We start from the raw sequence: 17293 nt of genomic DNA on the forward strand, positions 1-17293 counted from the left end.
TTCACCGCGTGTATACACGGAACTCCATAGCAGGCTCTTAGACACGTTGCAATCCATCGTGTGTGACCCCCTGCTGTGCTGGGCTGTCGAGTTATCTTCAGAGCGAGGTCAAGAAATAGGTGTTTTGATACTTAAATTTCTTGCTTGGGGGCAGATCGGGATTATAGTGGTTGGAGAAGAGAATTGGTGAAAACGATTTGGGGTATACCCCTTTCAAATGGAGGTATTTCGTCATGAGTGATAACATTGATGCAAGCTAACTTACGATTTGATATTAATCATTGTTGCCCAAACCAAAAAATGATTGCCCAGGGCAATCAGGCAACCAATTGTCACAGCCTGCCCACATGTTTTATTTCTTGTGTTAATTTTTTACTGTCATCAGGTGAAATGGAACATTTGCTTGTGACTGTCATGACTTATAAATAAACTAAAAAGGCATAATGCATTAACTCCCTGAATTTATTTGCATATTTAGATAGAGATGAGGAAGTAGATGCAAAAATAAAGTGGCTTCAGGACCACAAAGAGCCAAGGCAACAAGTTCGATCATGGATGAGGGATACCTGTAAGGCGAGGGCAGGCTACATTAGAGACAATAAGGACAAACCTGTGCAAGAGCTTTTACTGTTGTTTCCACGTTTAATTGACACAGAAGGAATGGTAAGTTTTCAATGGTACTGACTAGTAAAGTCTTCCTGCTTTTGCAGTAATTCCTGCTTTTTTAATTTATGATTTCCAGCTTGATCTTGCACTTTTATCTAATTTCAGCCCGTTTTGAAGGCTTTTAAAAGCCCAGATTCATTCACATTTTCAGGTTTTTCCTTCAGGCCAGCTTGCATTTCTAAGACGATGGCACAGTTCTGTAATGTGATGTGAAAAAAATAGGGGTGTCTACATAGGGTGGCAAAATATCACAGCTCTCACAGTTCACAACTTATACACTTTTTAGCTCCCTGCGTTCAAATTTTTTGCAGAGCCATTTTTTGACCAGTCAGCTTAGTAAATTATTCAATTTTATGTATATGTAATTCTTGTAGTTTCCACTTTAATAGAGCAAATAGAATGTACAAAACAGGTTTTCTTTATACTAATGACAAAACATAAAACTATTCGATTTTAACTTTGTCTTTATACAGGTTGACCAGGATTTCCGAATTCTTTTCCCACAATCAGCAGATAAGTTATTCCTCACATGGCCGAAATTTTGCAGACATGTCCTGAACTATGCTGAAAAGCAGGTGGATTGGAGGCTATACCTTAACTTCAAAGGTGCTGTTGAAACAGGTAAAATGGTGCTTATGTCTAACAGCTTCACTCTTCTTTCAAACCTACAGTCAGGCCATGCCATGCCCGTCACTTTGACAGGTAACTTCCCTTTTTGACGGGCAAGTAATGAACATTTTATACAAATTCAGCCCATTTTGGACAGGCACTCTTTCAAAAATGAGGGGCAACTCCAAAATTCTAACTAAGGCCCTGCCTACAGTAGTGAATATGCAATTTGAAATCCATTCTACATGTATGTATTATAATAGCTTGGTGAAAACCTGATAATCCAGACTATGATTGTCCCATTTCAGTAAGTGGGATTAATGTTAATGTTAATTAATTAGAGCGATGTGAACTATATCAACATTTTTTTACAATTTGCAGTAATAGTAATAAACTACAAATATGTCTGGAAAAGTATTTGTTTCTTTTAAATATGAATATTATTATTAATTCATTTACTTTGTCGTACGAAAACTTGCTTCCTTCATCATATCATTGCTGAGATGATAAAAGCCTTATATCTCAACAAAAAAGTGAAATGTTCAGGAGAGCATAAATACATTAATTGCTTTCAATACAAGATTACAGATCATGTTCATGTAAGTTGCAAGGTTCAGTAAGTTCATTGTACATGTAGGACATAATATTTGCAAATTGAAATGCAAAAGTTTGTCAGAACAAAATCTGAATTAATTAGCAACAACAAAATCTTTTTTAAAGTCATTTTCATCAAAATTTGACATGCAGATCGATTTTTATCATCTCTACGCCAATATTGGGATCTTAAATTTATGCTACTGACATGTACAGTGATTTTAGTATTGAAGGATGAAAATTTTTGTTAAAAATTTGCTATTTCAAGATAACTCTAATTTGACCTCTGTCAACATCATTCTCACCCACCTAAGACTATAATATAACCAATGATATTATAGTCTCATTCACTGGTCTTGAGTCGTATTTGATAACCACCTCTTTATCTCCAATTTGAAATTGTGTGATATGAATGGAGGACAAAGCCCGTGTTTGATGCTGGGAAGGGGGTCTTAGTAAAAGGGTGGGTACAGGGATGTGTGGCCCGAATAGGGTCCTTTTTGGCCTCTCTTGTTTACCTATGGCCCCTTTTTTAAAAATTGGTGTACATATTAATTTTTGAGGAATTTTTCTTTGGTTTACCGATATATTGTCAAAAAGTACTTATTTGCATTCCAATTTACTTGGTATTAAAAAACACTGATTAGTTTTAAAAAGGCCCCTTCCAAAAGCAACAAAAGTAAATGGTTAACACATGGGTTGCAAATTTGCATCTTCTTAGGTTTACTCATCAAAGGGTGGTTGTTGGAAATTTTGGGTGTTCGGGCTGCACATCTGTACTTAACTTTAATCTCAGGTTAGATGTGATAAAATGAGCACAAATTAATCTTAGTCTGTCCTGGAGTTTACTTCTCTGCAGGTGTTTTTGCCGTTGCTATCATGTCACGTTTGCGGCGTCTGTACGCGCTTTCATATGCACTTGTTTGATTCACAACACGCTCCCATAACTGGTTGATGAGCAATTTACTCTTGCTATGCTGCGGCATAAATTGTTCTTGTACAGATGTGACTTTGATGTGAGTTTGAGAGAAAATAAACATTTGGAAGAACTATAATTTAGAAACTTACAAATGTAGTTGTATCTTGTCTCCTATGTTTCAGATGAACAGGAGGTAAACTTATCTCTGCAGGTGTTGCCTATGCTGTTTCCACCGGGAAAGAAGAAAGGGGCAAAAGGGAGAAGTGGTTCTTCAACGATGGATGAAGCCCGCAAGGCATTCGTGCAGCGCAAAGAGGTGAGGAACAAATTTTATTTTTACTATTTGGCACACACTGTTTCAGACAGATCAAGCAGAAATTAAACAAATACCCAGAGCCTGCTATTAAAAGGACAGGACTGAGATTATTTTAGTGATATTACATAAAACACACAGTGGCTCATTGCAAAGGGTTGTAGCACCTGGGCAAAAAGTAGAAATTGCTCTCCTACAGTATATCTGGGGCACTCCTATGACTCCATGAAAGCCTAGACAAAAATATGACATTTTGTGAAAGAAACTGCAGTAAACTCCTTTCTGGATGGAATTTTTTATAGTAAAATTTAAATAATTTGACAAGCCCGCTATAGTGCTCTATAAGTTTGAGTCAGTTAAATCAGCTATATGACACAAAAACTAAGCAATTGTGGCAGCAAGGGTATTTACACGTCTGAGACGCATAGTGTGTGTGTGTGGGTGAATTTTCGTCTTTTTTAACCCCCAAAATTTGACATTTGAAAACGTGGATCCGTCAGAAAAATCTGCAAACAGACGTGTTTATTTTGAATCTTCACAGAAAAAATAATCAGTTTTAAGGCTGGTGTCAACCTGTCAATGTTTGAAAAGGTTTTGCTCTGTAAATCAGCCTTAATTATTATTCCTAGTAAATGAGTGCGTTTGTAATCCTAATAGGAATATGAAGCTATCCATTATGAGACAATATATGACAGTGCATTTAGCGGTCAACACAGTGAAGCTACACATTATAACTAAACGCGAACTGCTCTACTTGGTTTGGAATATTGTATGTTTGAATAGGGGTGTACATTTTTCAATAAAAATGTTGTTTTTTTTGGGGGGGGGTGTTGACATCATCTTTGGTTTGAAAATTACTCAAATTTGTGACTGAGAATGAGAATAAAAGATAGAATTAATTGTTTTGCCTGTCATATATCGTCTCATAACGCAGGCGCGGATCCAGGATTTCTGGGGGGGGGTTCAAACTGGGAAAATTTTCTGACAATAATTTGAAACCTGACAAGCAAAAAAAAAAGAAAGAAAAAGCTTATCACTCCTTTTTGAAATCTGACAAGCAAAAAAAAAAGTCTTTATTACTCCTTTTTGAAATCTTACAAGAAAAAAAAAAAGGTTATCACTCCCTTTTTTCCCCCGCTCGCCCCCCCCCCCCCCCCCCCCCCCCGTATCCGCGCCTGTCATAATGGATGGACGTACATTACAAATGATAGTACTGTTCCGTAGTGATTACTAAAAAACCTGAGAAATTAATTTTAAAAAAAATTTCTTTGAAAACTGTTCTGGAGGAAAATATGTTTCAGTGAGAATTGAGTTCAACGAATATTGGCATGTATAGCTGCTGGCTGTATTTCCCTGCATTTATCAGAACTTAGTCTGGCATTCAGTATAGCCCTCCGCTTCACAACCCTCACTACATTTGCCTGTTTTACTAAGATTGAAATGATGCACTAAATATTCCCTCCTTCATTTGTGGATGGTTCTGCTATCTCACTTGTCACCAATTTTATTTGTATTTCATATGCAGATTGGTACAAACATACCAGGCTTCTTGGACCAGAAGACTCAAACACAACCGTTTGTGTTAATTCAAGGTGAAATTGACAAACCAGAACAAGTGTTTGTTGTTGTGGAAAATAGCACCATCCCATGTACAAGTCTCCTGAAAGGAATTGATATATGCATGAAACTAGTGTATATCCTTGATATGGATTATGCTTGGCAATGTCAACATGTTTGGGACTTTCTGCAGAAGAATGTTTACAAACTTGGGCAGGTGAAAGGTAGAGGTACCTCAGTTCCAGCAGTAACACTTCTCAAAACCTATCTAGAAAACAAGGTAAAAGAAGTTTAGGGAGGCATATGTTTGTACAACACATTTAGGTGAATTGGTGTATTTAAGCCTAATGGATGTACCCGGGGGGGCCACTTACATTGACGAGTGGATACCATGCGCGACCAAAAAAACACGTAAAAAGGATGTCTTTTTCAAGATAGGGCACGTTACGTACGTAACGTGATAAGGGTGTCAAAAACACAAATATGATGAAAAAAGGGTATCTATTTCGCTAGGAAAGCTACGTGTTTAGGGTCAAATTTGCGGGGATGATAAAACAAAATTAAAATGCTGTATAAAGGATGTCCTTTTTGCCCCAACACTACGTATTTAGAGTCCCGATTTGCGCGAGGTGAGGAAGGTGGGGCCTTAAAAACCAAATGGTGTGTAAATTAGGTAAAACCGACGGACCCGTGACACAACTATAAAATATCGCTGTATACTTGTTTAGGGGTTCATTTCAGGGAATACTTGCCAAGAGTATAGTTTTGTTTCCAATACTTGTTAAGGGTAGGGTTTCAGACGCCAATACTTGTTAAGGGGTGCATTTTCAGATCATGGAAAATACGTGTTTAGGGTGCTTTTCGAGACCCCGTGGTCGCGCATGGTATCCACTCGTCAATGGAAGTGGCCCCCCCGGGTGGATGTACCTATAGTGTTCTGATTTTTGTAGCTTTAAGAAGTGGTAATCTTTGATAGGTAAATAACTTGCATCATTTGTGAAGACAAATCCATGCACTCACAGTTAGTGATTTGTTGATACTTTCTTAACCAGACAGCAATTACAACCAACATCAAAGTAGGAGTGCATTGATTTGTCTAATTTTAATTTCAGTGCCATAATGTTTGGGATTTCTTAATTGCAAACGAATGTATACACACTGTGGCAGGGGAAAGGCAGAGGTACCTCAATGCCAGCAGTAACGCATCTTGTAGAAAACAAAGTAGAAGAATGATATGAAAGTAGGCTTTTTCTTTTGAGATATGAATGTTGTGCTACAAACACTACTTCTCAATATATTCAGGTATGCTGTAGGTGTGCATTTTGTATCTAACTGTGTATAATTTTACCAAATTTAGGTGTGCTGAAAATCGCACACCTCAAGACTATTTTAGGTGTGCTATCGAACTTGTACGCCTCAAATGAAAAAGCCTGATGAAAGTTTAAACTTCAACAAGTACTACATAAGTACTACGCTCACCTGGAACATTTTCACTAGTCCAACATATTAGCGCAGTGATACCTGTCTAAAAACGGCAACCTCATCTGGTATAACATCATAAAAGATTACATCATGAAAACATTACAATGTTGCTCCACCTGGCCCCTTGGGTAAAAGAAAATTGAAAAGATGTACATATTGTTTTTTGTATGATGTCATACCAGTTGTAGACAGGTATCACAGCACCTCTGTCTGCAGAAGATTAGCGTAAAACTTATTAACTAGTGTTGAAGTTCAAACTTCGTATTATGTTAAATATCACTACGTATGAATATCTACTCGGATATAAGATTATAAAAAGTGTAGGAAGGCATATCTTTTCGCAGCACATTTATGTGATTTATCTTTTAAAAACTGATGCTTGTCAGTGCCAACATGTTTGGGATTTTTTACTGGGCAGGGAAAAGACAGCGGTACCTCAGTGCCAGCAATAACAGCCTATATATAGAAACAAGGTAAAGAGGTTAAAGTGCGTAGCCTACTGGGTTGTATATATGTGTTAGGGTTTTTGTAGCTTTAGAAGTATTTATCATAAATAGGTAAATAACATGAAATAACAGAGAGAAATGTGGAGGCAAGCACATTGTGCAAATGCCAACATTTAAAGAAAGAATGCAACCAAAAGTAACAAGTTTTGTTTACCAGCATAAGTAGACAAAACTTGTTTTCATTTGAAAATTGGGCTGGAAAGAAGCGAGTATTGGACCATTCTCATAACTGGCAAGTTCAAAAGAAATTTTTGTTTTCTAAAAATCTCACAATATTGCTTGAAATTGTTGTACAGATGTATAGATACAGATTTTTTTTTTTCAGATTGGTCAAGTTCAGTGAATTAAGGGTGAAAATCAATCACCAATGTCAACAATTTTCTTGTGCAATAATGTTCTTGCACCCAAACCCCTACTTGTGAAGTCAAGTGGGTAAGTCATTCAAGTTGTATTTTTAAGGAGGTAGGGCAACCAAAACAAAAATTTAGCATGTTTTATGCGCTGTCTCAAAATATCACCTCTTTTTTTTATAGAAAAATGAGATATGCATCTTAAAGCAAATTATCTGAAAACCTAAAAATGACATTGATATTCATATTCAGGCCAAATCAGTGATTTTTTTTGAAAAACTCACATGATTTAAATCATGATTTAAATCGACATGATTTAAATCAAACAACCCTGGATGGGTTCTTCATGAGAAGTAGATTACAAATTTCTCAGGATGGCAATTGAAAGTTTGTATTGCTCACACCAAAGAGAAACCATAAATTCTAAATTTAAAGACACTTTTAAAAATGCAGCTGTTGAATGCCAGTAAATCAGGACTCAAACCAGAGAAACCGTTCGATTTTGTCGCCGCCTCAGAAAAAATATCTCAAACTTTTAACATTTTAACATTTAAAAAATGTTAAAATTTTAACATTAAAATTTATCATTTTAACATTTAAAAAATGCAAAATCTGGTTTTAGCTAATCTCAAGCATGTAACTTTATACAACCTATTCCTTTGTCCTTAAAGGGCAAGTCCACCACAACAAAAAGATGATTTGAATAAAAAGAGAAATATCAAACCAGCATAACGCTGAAAATTTCATCAACATTGGATTTAAAATAAGAAAGTTATGACATTTTAAAGTTTCGCATAATTTCACAAAACAGTTATATGCACATCCTGGTCAGTATGCAAATGAGGGAACTGATGTGGTCATCCACTCGCTATTTCTTTTGTATTTTTATTATATGAAATATGAAATATCGTAATTTTTTTCTATATTACAAGTTTTAAAAGGGCTTGACTCCTTCCTACATGTGGGGAATCCACTTCTGCAACATACTGCAATTAAACAAAGAGCTCCCTTATTGACAAAACTACAAAATTTGAAAATATTCTATATTTCATATAATAAAATACAAAAGAAATAGTGAGTGGGTGACGTCATCGGTCCATGCTGACCAGGATGTGCATATAACTGTTTTGTGAAATTAAGCAAACTTTAAAATTTCATAACTTTCTTATTTCAAATCTGATTTTGATGAAATTTTCAGCGTTATGCTTGTTTAATTTTTTTTCTTTTGATTCAAATGAACTTTTTGTTGGGGTCGACTTGCCCTTTAAAAGGAGATGTTAACCTAGAGCTGTGAATGCTTTGTATACCAGATGTAGCTCGAGAATTGCAAACCCTATTTTTGTGGAAACAATTCTTACTATGAGAAAGCTTTACAATGGCTTAAAGGCATTGGTCAACATGGTGTTCAATTTTAAAAATCTGAGCTGCATGTTCTTACATGTATGCTATCAGGATGTCTATTGGAATATAGAAATGAACCTGAGGGGGGGGGATGCTTGAAGTTTTATCATTTACAGAAAAAACTTTTTAAAATTGGATAACTTCAACTTATCATCCCATGACTACTGTGCAGGAATTATTGTCTTACACTACATAATAAACATAATGTTCATAGATTATGTCTTGATAGTGAATATGTGACTTTCTTTTGTTTTTACTTATGTAATATACCTTTCTATAATTTGTTATGTTTTTTATATTGTTAATGTTACCAATTCCTGAATTTGGTGTTGCAATAAAATGTGTTATATGTGAAAGCTAACACTGATGATTCTCCTGTTTTCTTTATGTGTGTATGACAATGATTCTATTCATTTTGAACAGGATTCTATTCATTCTTGAATAGAAAGACTACTCATTCTTGAATAGGAATACTATTTAACTTTGAATAGGGTATATTCCAATTTAACAAGAGGATGAAACTGATTCTATTCATTTTTAATAGGATTCTATTCATTCTTGAATAGGAAAACTATTTAACTTTGAATAGAATACATATTCATTTATTTGAATAGATTTTCCTCTTCATTTTGAAGAGAACCTTGTAAGTGTCCCTCGGAAGAGGTTTTCTATTCAAATCTGAATAGATTCTATTAAAAAATGAAGAGGTTTTTTTTAGAGTGTATGGTTCTGTCAAGTTGGTCCTTATTGTCAAATCTGTACAAAATGAAATATTGTATAATTGAAACAATAAAAAAACACAATAAAAAGTGAGTGAGGGACATCATCGTCTGTCTTACCCTGATAGCAGACACGGTCGTAATGACGTCATTAACTGATCGTAAAGTGGTAATACTCGTCATGTCGTCGTATTTATGACGTTCTTACGACGTCATTTTGACGACTTAGAATGGCAACTTTCTTTTGCATTTTTATTTGACCAGACTATGACGTGATTACGACGTCATTTACTGACCAATTTACGACAAGTAAATTTTCTTTCTTATATGACCAAATTATGACGTGATTACGACGTCATTTACTGACCAATTTACGACAAGTAAATTTGCTTTCTTATATGACCCAATTATGACGTGATTACGACGTCATTTACTGACCAATTTACGACAAGTAAATTTGCTTTCTTATATGACCAGATTTTGACGTGATTACGACGTCATTTATTGACCAATCTGCGACAAATAAATTAGCATTTTTATATGACCACATTATGACGTGATTATGACATCATTTATTTACCAAACAACGACAAAGAAATTAGCGTTTTCATATGACCACATTATGACGTGATTATGACATCATTATATTTACCAATCAACGACGAGGAAATTTACAAGTTTAATTTCAAAGCCACATACTATTTTGCCATTTTTTCAACCTTGCCATGTTAGCAAGGCTATTTCTACTTAGAAAAGAAAAAGTAAAACTAAAAAAAATAGTACAGAATTTTTTTTTTTTAGGTAAAAGTATATCATTCTTCAAAGAAAAAAAGCTTCAAAAGCAGTGGCAAAATAATCATTTCTTAACTGGTTGCCAACCAAACCAAACAAGAGGAAGCTTATATATCAAAGAAGTTTATATCTATTTTAAAACTTTTTTTCGTAATTGGTGTCATGCCCCGGTGTCATGCAAACCCCCTAACTAGTTAACTCACCCCCCCCCCCACCCCCGGGCTCGGCCCCTATAAAAAATTCATGATCCGATCCGCCGGGCGTCGGGCCTGCGCATGCGCGCTGCACTGCATGCAACTAACTGGCAAGTTGCAATCATTTGAAAAAGGTACGGTATAGGTATCATGGTATATTTTTTATGCGCCTGTTTTTCGCCGTTAAATGTTGCAGCCTAATTTTGGATCGAGAATTAAGTGCGACGAAGATGGCCGTTAATAATAGTTCTACTACTTTAAGAACACGGGTCAGATTTGGACAATGACTTCGAAGGCATATTCGCAGTAGACCAAACAGTAAGTTAGATAACCATTTGCTAAGATTTTCTTTTCGGAGCGCGGCTTGCAGCTACGTACCGTAGGCGTAGCTAGCTTGCCTTTGGCTTTAGATTTCGTGCACTGACACTCGCCGGCCGGCCGGGGTGGCTGCTCCGAGCTCCGAGCGCCGGCATATTGTATAGGACAGGCTGCGCTGGTGGGCTCAGGGCCCAAGTCTGCACACTTTAACTAGGTAAATGCCAGTTGTAACGATATCAAAATGAGGTCGTACAGAATCCAATGAAATTACCACCAAATTATCTGTTTATAAAGACTAGGGCCTATATAAATGATATACCGGTATGTGCCAAAGTATTCTGGAGGAAATTGTGTAATTGCTGAGAAATCAATGACAGCAAAAAAAGCACAGCCTAGGATTCGGGTTCAAGCGTCGGGCCGACATTCAGAATCAGAGCAATAATAATTAATACACTGTCCCACACTCCCACGTGCTTTTATCTGTGTTGGTGATCTTCAGTGTGAACATTTTTCAGCGTAGATTTCAAGATTACACAAAGTTCAGATCCTCGATGATATACTGACAATTAACCCTAAATCTCCCGGGGTATTTTGATTCTTGTCATTCCGGGGGGGGGGGGGGGCATTATTGCCTCCCCCTTATAAGATTTTAGCCGCGGATTGCGCGATCACAACGTAAATTTGCATGATGGTAGAGAATGACGTAATCTACGTAGTTGCATTGGTAAATTTCACTGAATTGATATATTTTTATTTTATATGAATTATGCTAATTCATGAAATCATACTTCAGGGACTCAGTTTTATCATTATGAGGGGAGCAATAAAAAGCTCTCCTAAAACTTTTAAAGGGAGCATTAGGGGAGCACTACAACGTTCTTCTTTGACATACAAGGGGAGCTCTCTTGTCCGATTTAAAAATGGATAGAGGAACGTACACTAAATAAAGTTACAACCCACAACCAAACGAGACAAACAATCAGATATACATGTAGATCTGATCTATGCGATATTTATCTTATTGAACTTGTTAATGTCATTCTGGCAAGTGTGTTTAATTGCTTACAATATAATTGTGCGTTATTTACGAAACCTTGACAGCGAATGAAGTTTTCAAAGACGACTGGAACAGTTTTATCATTGACTGACACTCTTGTTAAGCAATTGCTGAGGCGAGTGATAAAATTGCTCTACCAAAAATGGATTAAGGAGAGCGGTAGCGAGTGATCACTCTCACTCCCCTTAAAACTGAGTCCCTGATACTTTTTGCCCTGATTCACTAAATAAAGCTCCTAGAATGCTATTTTTTGGGTGAAAATATTCTTTATAGCATTCCTAACAATTGTGAATGAAAAAAATTCTGGTACCAAGACCGATTTCTTATCTATTTTATTGTTTTTTTTATTTCTTATGTATTTCTATGTTTTTTTACTTTTTGTTTTTTATTGTATTTTCGATGGAAATCGTTCCAGACTTAATTCTAATCATAAACAAGGCAAAATTAATTAAGTTTAATCCGTAAAAGTAGAAATAATGATAAATTTATGAATTTTGGCTAAATACACAATTTGCATTGGATTTGTACATGAAATCATGTTTATGAGCAATTTTGGGTCTGACATGCACTTACATAATGTCGTAACCGTGTACCCGGGCATCACAAATTTGGTCTCAAAATTTGCGCGAGACTTGAAAGTAAAAAGTCAGTGAGCGGCGCGATCAAAAATTTTTGCGCGACAGCGTAGTGATAAAATTTGTTGAGGGGGGTCAAATTGACCCCCACCCAGTTTAATAAGGGTTAAGGCCGTCACATGAAATGCCCTATATTCATTATTTTTCTACCAAAAGCACCATTTTGAGTAAGATTTTTAATTAATAGATCTGTTTGACATTTCAGGAGAAAGAGAGGGAGACACAAAACCACCTGTCTCGGTGTCACACATGAGGAGTTGAGGAGGAGATGGAAGTCGGTGAATATGACCTGGCCTGGGGGAGTTTTCCAGAAGAAGGCCCAGAATCGCCAGATGCCAGGAGTGGAGATCCTTCGTTGCTGCCCTACATGCTAGGAGGCATCGGGCAGTAGGTAAGTAAGAAGGCTATTTCGGACGTAAAGCTTATTTTTTCTGTTTGGGATCATTGGGAATCTCTATTATCAGAACCACGCGCAAACTTGGGGCACCTTATAATCTGTCAATGGTCCTGACTGTACTTCGAGGACTGATATTTTTATCATTTTTTCATTGTATTTTCATTCACGGAGCCTAGACAAGTCTCTGTTGCCTGTAGAACTTTGTACACTAAGATGGATTTCCCTAGAAAATCCACCTTTCCCACAATTTTGGGGCAAACATTTAATTTGTCCAATTTGTAAGCTTTTGTACTCTAAATGCATACAAAGGCTTAAAGAATGTTAATCATAGGAAGGTAAAAATTTTGAAGGATCACTTTCTTCCAATTCCCACGCTATATAACGCAATGACATGAACTTTAACTCGAGTGACGTACGTATGCAAGAAATACAGAATTGGTGCACATGCATAGCTGATTGATTGTGCTAGTACTGGTACTAGATTCCAGGCTGACATAGTGGATCGGTTTGGACGTTCTAATTTCAATGAAAAGTTTAGATGGTAAATTGGCGCTAATAAAATTTTGCATTGGTCGATCTCGCGATGCCAGAAAACTAATCCCACCTCAAAATTTGTCGGATTTTTTTGCAAAATATATATTTAATTGATCCTTGACCTGAATTTAAGCCAAATCAGGCATAGGGAATGGCTGTATTTCAGCCTCGAAGTTCGAATTCTCAGTCCTGACAGTCCTGGTTACCCCATAACCATTTAAAACACATAAAAAGGCTTGAATTAAAATCATAATTATAAAAAAATAATGTTTTATGTGTTAAATAAATTGATTCTAAAATTTCCTTCCTTATACAGAGATGGTCAAAGGTCTTGAGGGCATCATGCCCCCCCCCGACTTGACTTTACATGTTAATATTTGAAGTATAAAATATGTAACAAACCCCACATCGTTTTTTAATCATTTAAAATAAATTGGAAATTAATATTGAAACCATCCAGTTTTTAATGAAGATTAATAAATAGTTTATGTAGAAAAGGTTTTTATGTTTCTCTTCTTCTGTTATTTTTGCAGATGCTGTAATTTGAAATGGAAGGTGTCCTACCAATAAATTTTCATCCCACCTGAACTGCCTTGCTTGCCTGCTCTATTTTTCATCATCGTTCGTTTCGGCCTGTATGAAGTGAATTTCACATTGATTGGTGGAGCTGCTAAGTTGGCATTACAGGGCCACACCGGGGTATGATCCTTGGAGTTGAACATCATGACTGCTGGTCGGCGAAGGGGATGGGATCGATCAATGTCGCATGGAGTAAGATGGATACCAGTCTGCTTTGCTTCATTTCGAACAATCTCATACGGATACGGATATTATTGCGACAGGAGTACTGCTCGATGTGGTCAAGCCTATTTGACAAAGCATTATGGTGTTAGTCATGTTATCAGAAACAGATTTTTTAAAATCACGGAGTTGCTTCAATTTAGTATCGATAGATATTTCAAGAACGTATGGACTAGTGAGCTTTTCATCAAGAATTTCACGTAATTTATTTTCGCGCTTATCTATGTCATCATTGAGTTTTTGTCTCTCGCGTTCCATTGCCACGGCCACCGCTCTTTGAACGACTGTATCAATATGATCTAGGTATGCTGGGCTTTGTTTAGATCCAGTTAATGATGAAGCAGAGGATAGTGTACATGCGTTAGCCGAGTGCAAGCGGCCTCTTGATCTGGTGGATATCTTAGACATGTTGTTAGAGATTACGTAATGATATAATTGAAAAATGGGATGGGCTGTGCATCTGTCAACTCACCAGTCAACCAATTAGAGACGGCCTTCCAAAGTGACACAGCACGAAAATATCAATATGGGACTGGTCTAGTCAACACATAGATCCTGAAAAAAACCATGGAGACCGCAGACGCAAAATGACTTCCATACATAAAGATATGATGCACAATTTCCAGTGGGTTAAAAAAACTGAACACATGCTATGCAGATACACAGACTATCATAAGAACTTTATCAAGCATAGGAAATCTGGTATGAAATCTCTCAGCTCACATAAAAAGCCAACGTAGCTACATGTAGGGAAGAAAATGAAAATGCGTAATTGCTGAGAAATGAGCAAAATAAGCATGTAATTCAAATGTCAGTTATTTTTCGAATCGATTATAATACACTGTCCCACATATGCTTTTCTGTGTTCATAGCGATCATCAGAATTATCGATTTTAAGTTTAAATAATTCATGATTTTACAAAGATACAAGTTTACATTAATGTACCAGATGTAGATTATGTACAATATATTGACCATTAACTTTGATTTTATAGATTTTCTCAAGAAATAATTGTTTGCTGCAACTACTGTCTTTTCCTTCTAAGTGATAGTGTTATACAACAGTTCCACAAACTATTTTCATCAGACTTATTTATGTATGATTCTTTCACCCAAATGCCAGCTTCCATAAATCCTGAAAACTTTGCAACTCAGGCATTTTTTTTTTACATACAGTATATTTTTTCCTACATTACATAGTTGCCTTAAGTTAATAGCCCACCTCTAGTAGTAACTATCTTAAAAGAGTTCGAACAGAATCCAACAGAATTACCAGCAAAGTGTATGTATATATAAAAGATGTGTGCCAAATAGCTCGGGAAGAAAATGTGTAATTGCTGAGAAATGAGCAAAATAAGCATGTAATTCTATCAAATGTCAAGTATTTTTCGAATCAATCATAATACACTGTCCTGTCCCACATATGCTTTTCTGTGTTAGTGATCATCAGAATTATTGATTTTAAGTTCAAAATTCATGATTTTACAAAGATACAAGTTTACATTAATTTACCAGGCCCCCGTCTTACAAAGAGTTATGATTGATCCGATCAAGCGCAACTATGGACGGCCAGCAACGTTAACATCTATTAAGCATGTTTGTTCAAAATATTTTCTAGCTATGATGTGTGTTCATGCATTCATTGTTTTCTCAAAAATTTGCTGCGCTTCTCTTTGCATACATAGGACATTGTGCAAATTTTTCGTAGAAAAAAATTATGACACTGATGGGTTTCCTTAGAGTTATGATTGATCGGATCAATGGTAACTCTTTGTGGGGCCCAGATCTAGATTATGTACAATATTTTGACAATTAACCTTAATTTAAAAGACTTTCCGAAGAATTAATTGTTTGCTGCAACTACTCTCTTTTACCCCTACATGTAAGTGATAGTGTAATACAACCCAAACTTTTCATAAGAAGTAATGTACATGTATGATTCTTTCACCCAAATGCGAGCTATCATAAATCCTGAAATTATTCCAACTCGTGTATTTTTTTTTACATACATTACATAGTTGTCTAAAGTTGAAGGTATATTTAATTACAATTTCAACGAAAAAGCTTTATTCTTGGAAATCATTATGCCTCTGTTATGTATTAATGTGTATTTATACATGTACAATTGTATGTATTGGTATAACAAACATTGTAATTTCATTCCTTTGACCCTAATACTGCATTTTCATAGAATGATAGAAAAGTGTTTTTTTTTTCAATCTATTTAGAGTTTTCAACTTTTTGTTTTCCCTTTTTTTTGCTGGTAATATCATGTTATGCAACTTTTATTTATTAATAGAATATTTGCCACGATTTCGTAATTGAAATGCGTACATGTATTTGATTTCGTTTTCCATTTTTGTATATATTCTTTTTTTTTTTGGGGGGGGTCATGTTCTTGAGACTGAGACAAGTTATGCAAGGCCCTGGCATGGAGGATCATTATATTACTGGGAATGCTAGACATTGTCAGACCACCTCAGTAGTCACCAAATATAGATAATCCTCAATGACAAGGTCTTTGAAGTGATGTGTGTATGTACATTGCATGTAGAATTTAATGTTAAGGTCATTATCACGTCAGAATACGTTAAGATATCATAGTTGACTCCAAAAGACGTCATATTCATTTCAATATGCGACGTCAATATGACGTCTATTACTAGTCAGCAATATGTTGCAAAGTCGTCATTCAGACGTCGTAGATGACTTATAAAGACGTCATAATTACATCAATATGACGTCTGAAACTGGTCAGGAATACGTTACAAAGTTGTCATTAAGACGTCGTAGATGACTTTTAAAGACGTCATAATTACATCAATATGACGTCTAAAACCGGTCAGGAACACGTTGCACGGATGTCATTAAGACGTCGTGGTTGACTCTCGAAGACGTCATAATCACGTCAATACACGACGTCAATCTGACCCTTGATACTGGTCAGGAAAACGTTGTAAAAACGTTGCAAAGACGTCATTAAGACGTCGTAGTCACTCTTGGAGACGTCATAATGACGTCAATATACGACGTCATAATGACGTTATTCGCGGGTGCAAGATCCCGTGATTAAGACGTCATGTTACGACGTCAATATGACGTGAGACTCGTCGTAAAAATGACGTAAATAAAACGTCATTTTTACCAGTTTCTGCTATCAGGGTATTTGCATGTCACTGAGTTGTACATATCACTGTTTTGTGAAAAATAAGCGCAACTTTCTTATTTTACATTCGATTTTGATGACATTTTCAGCATTATGCTAGTTTGATTTTTCTCTATTCATTCAAATCAAAAAATTTCTGGAGTGGACTTGCCTTTAAAAGGGGAAAGTGGGCATTTGGTAGAGATTTAAAGGATAGGCCTACAGATTAAAAAAAAACTAGACTGTGGACATTGCGCTAGTACTTCGACAAAAACAGTTGACTTTTGTTGTCCGATATGGGTAC

The 17293-nt window shown here is 36.0% G+C and overlaps 1 protein-coding gene and 1 long non-coding RNA gene across 2 annotated transcripts; both read left to right on the forward strand.

The window, feature by feature from the left end:
* Window positions 1–508: 508 nt before the first annotated feature.
* LOC135156174 (uncharacterized) lies at window positions 509–5009 on the forward strand. The gene is made up of 4 exons (XM_064107790.1): window positions 509–663; window positions 1140–1287; window positions 2971–3104; window positions 4627–5009. The coding sequence occupies exons 1-4, from the start codon at window positions 556–558 to the stop codon at window positions 4951–4953; spliced, it is 717 nt and encodes a 238-aa protein (XP_063963860.1). The 5' UTR covers window positions 509–555; the 3' UTR covers window positions 4954–5009.
* Window positions 5010–10229: 5220 nt separating this feature from the next.
* On the forward strand, window positions 10230–16982 carry LOC129268316 (uncharacterized). The gene is made up of 3 exons (XR_010295340.1): window positions 10230–10420; window positions 12318–12503; window positions 13577–16982. It is a non-coding gene; the product is annotated as an uncharacterized LOC129268316 (long non-coding RNA).
* The last annotated feature ends 311 nt before the right edge of the window (window positions 16983–17293 follow it).

Source organism: Lytechinus pictus, chromosome 12 (genome assembly GCF_037042905.1).
Source record: "Lytechinus pictus isolate F3 Inbred chromosome 12, Lp3.0, whole genome shotgun sequence".
NCBI lineage: Eukaryota > Metazoa > Echinodermata > Echinoidea > Temnopleuroida > Toxopneustidae > Lytechinus > Lytechinus pictus.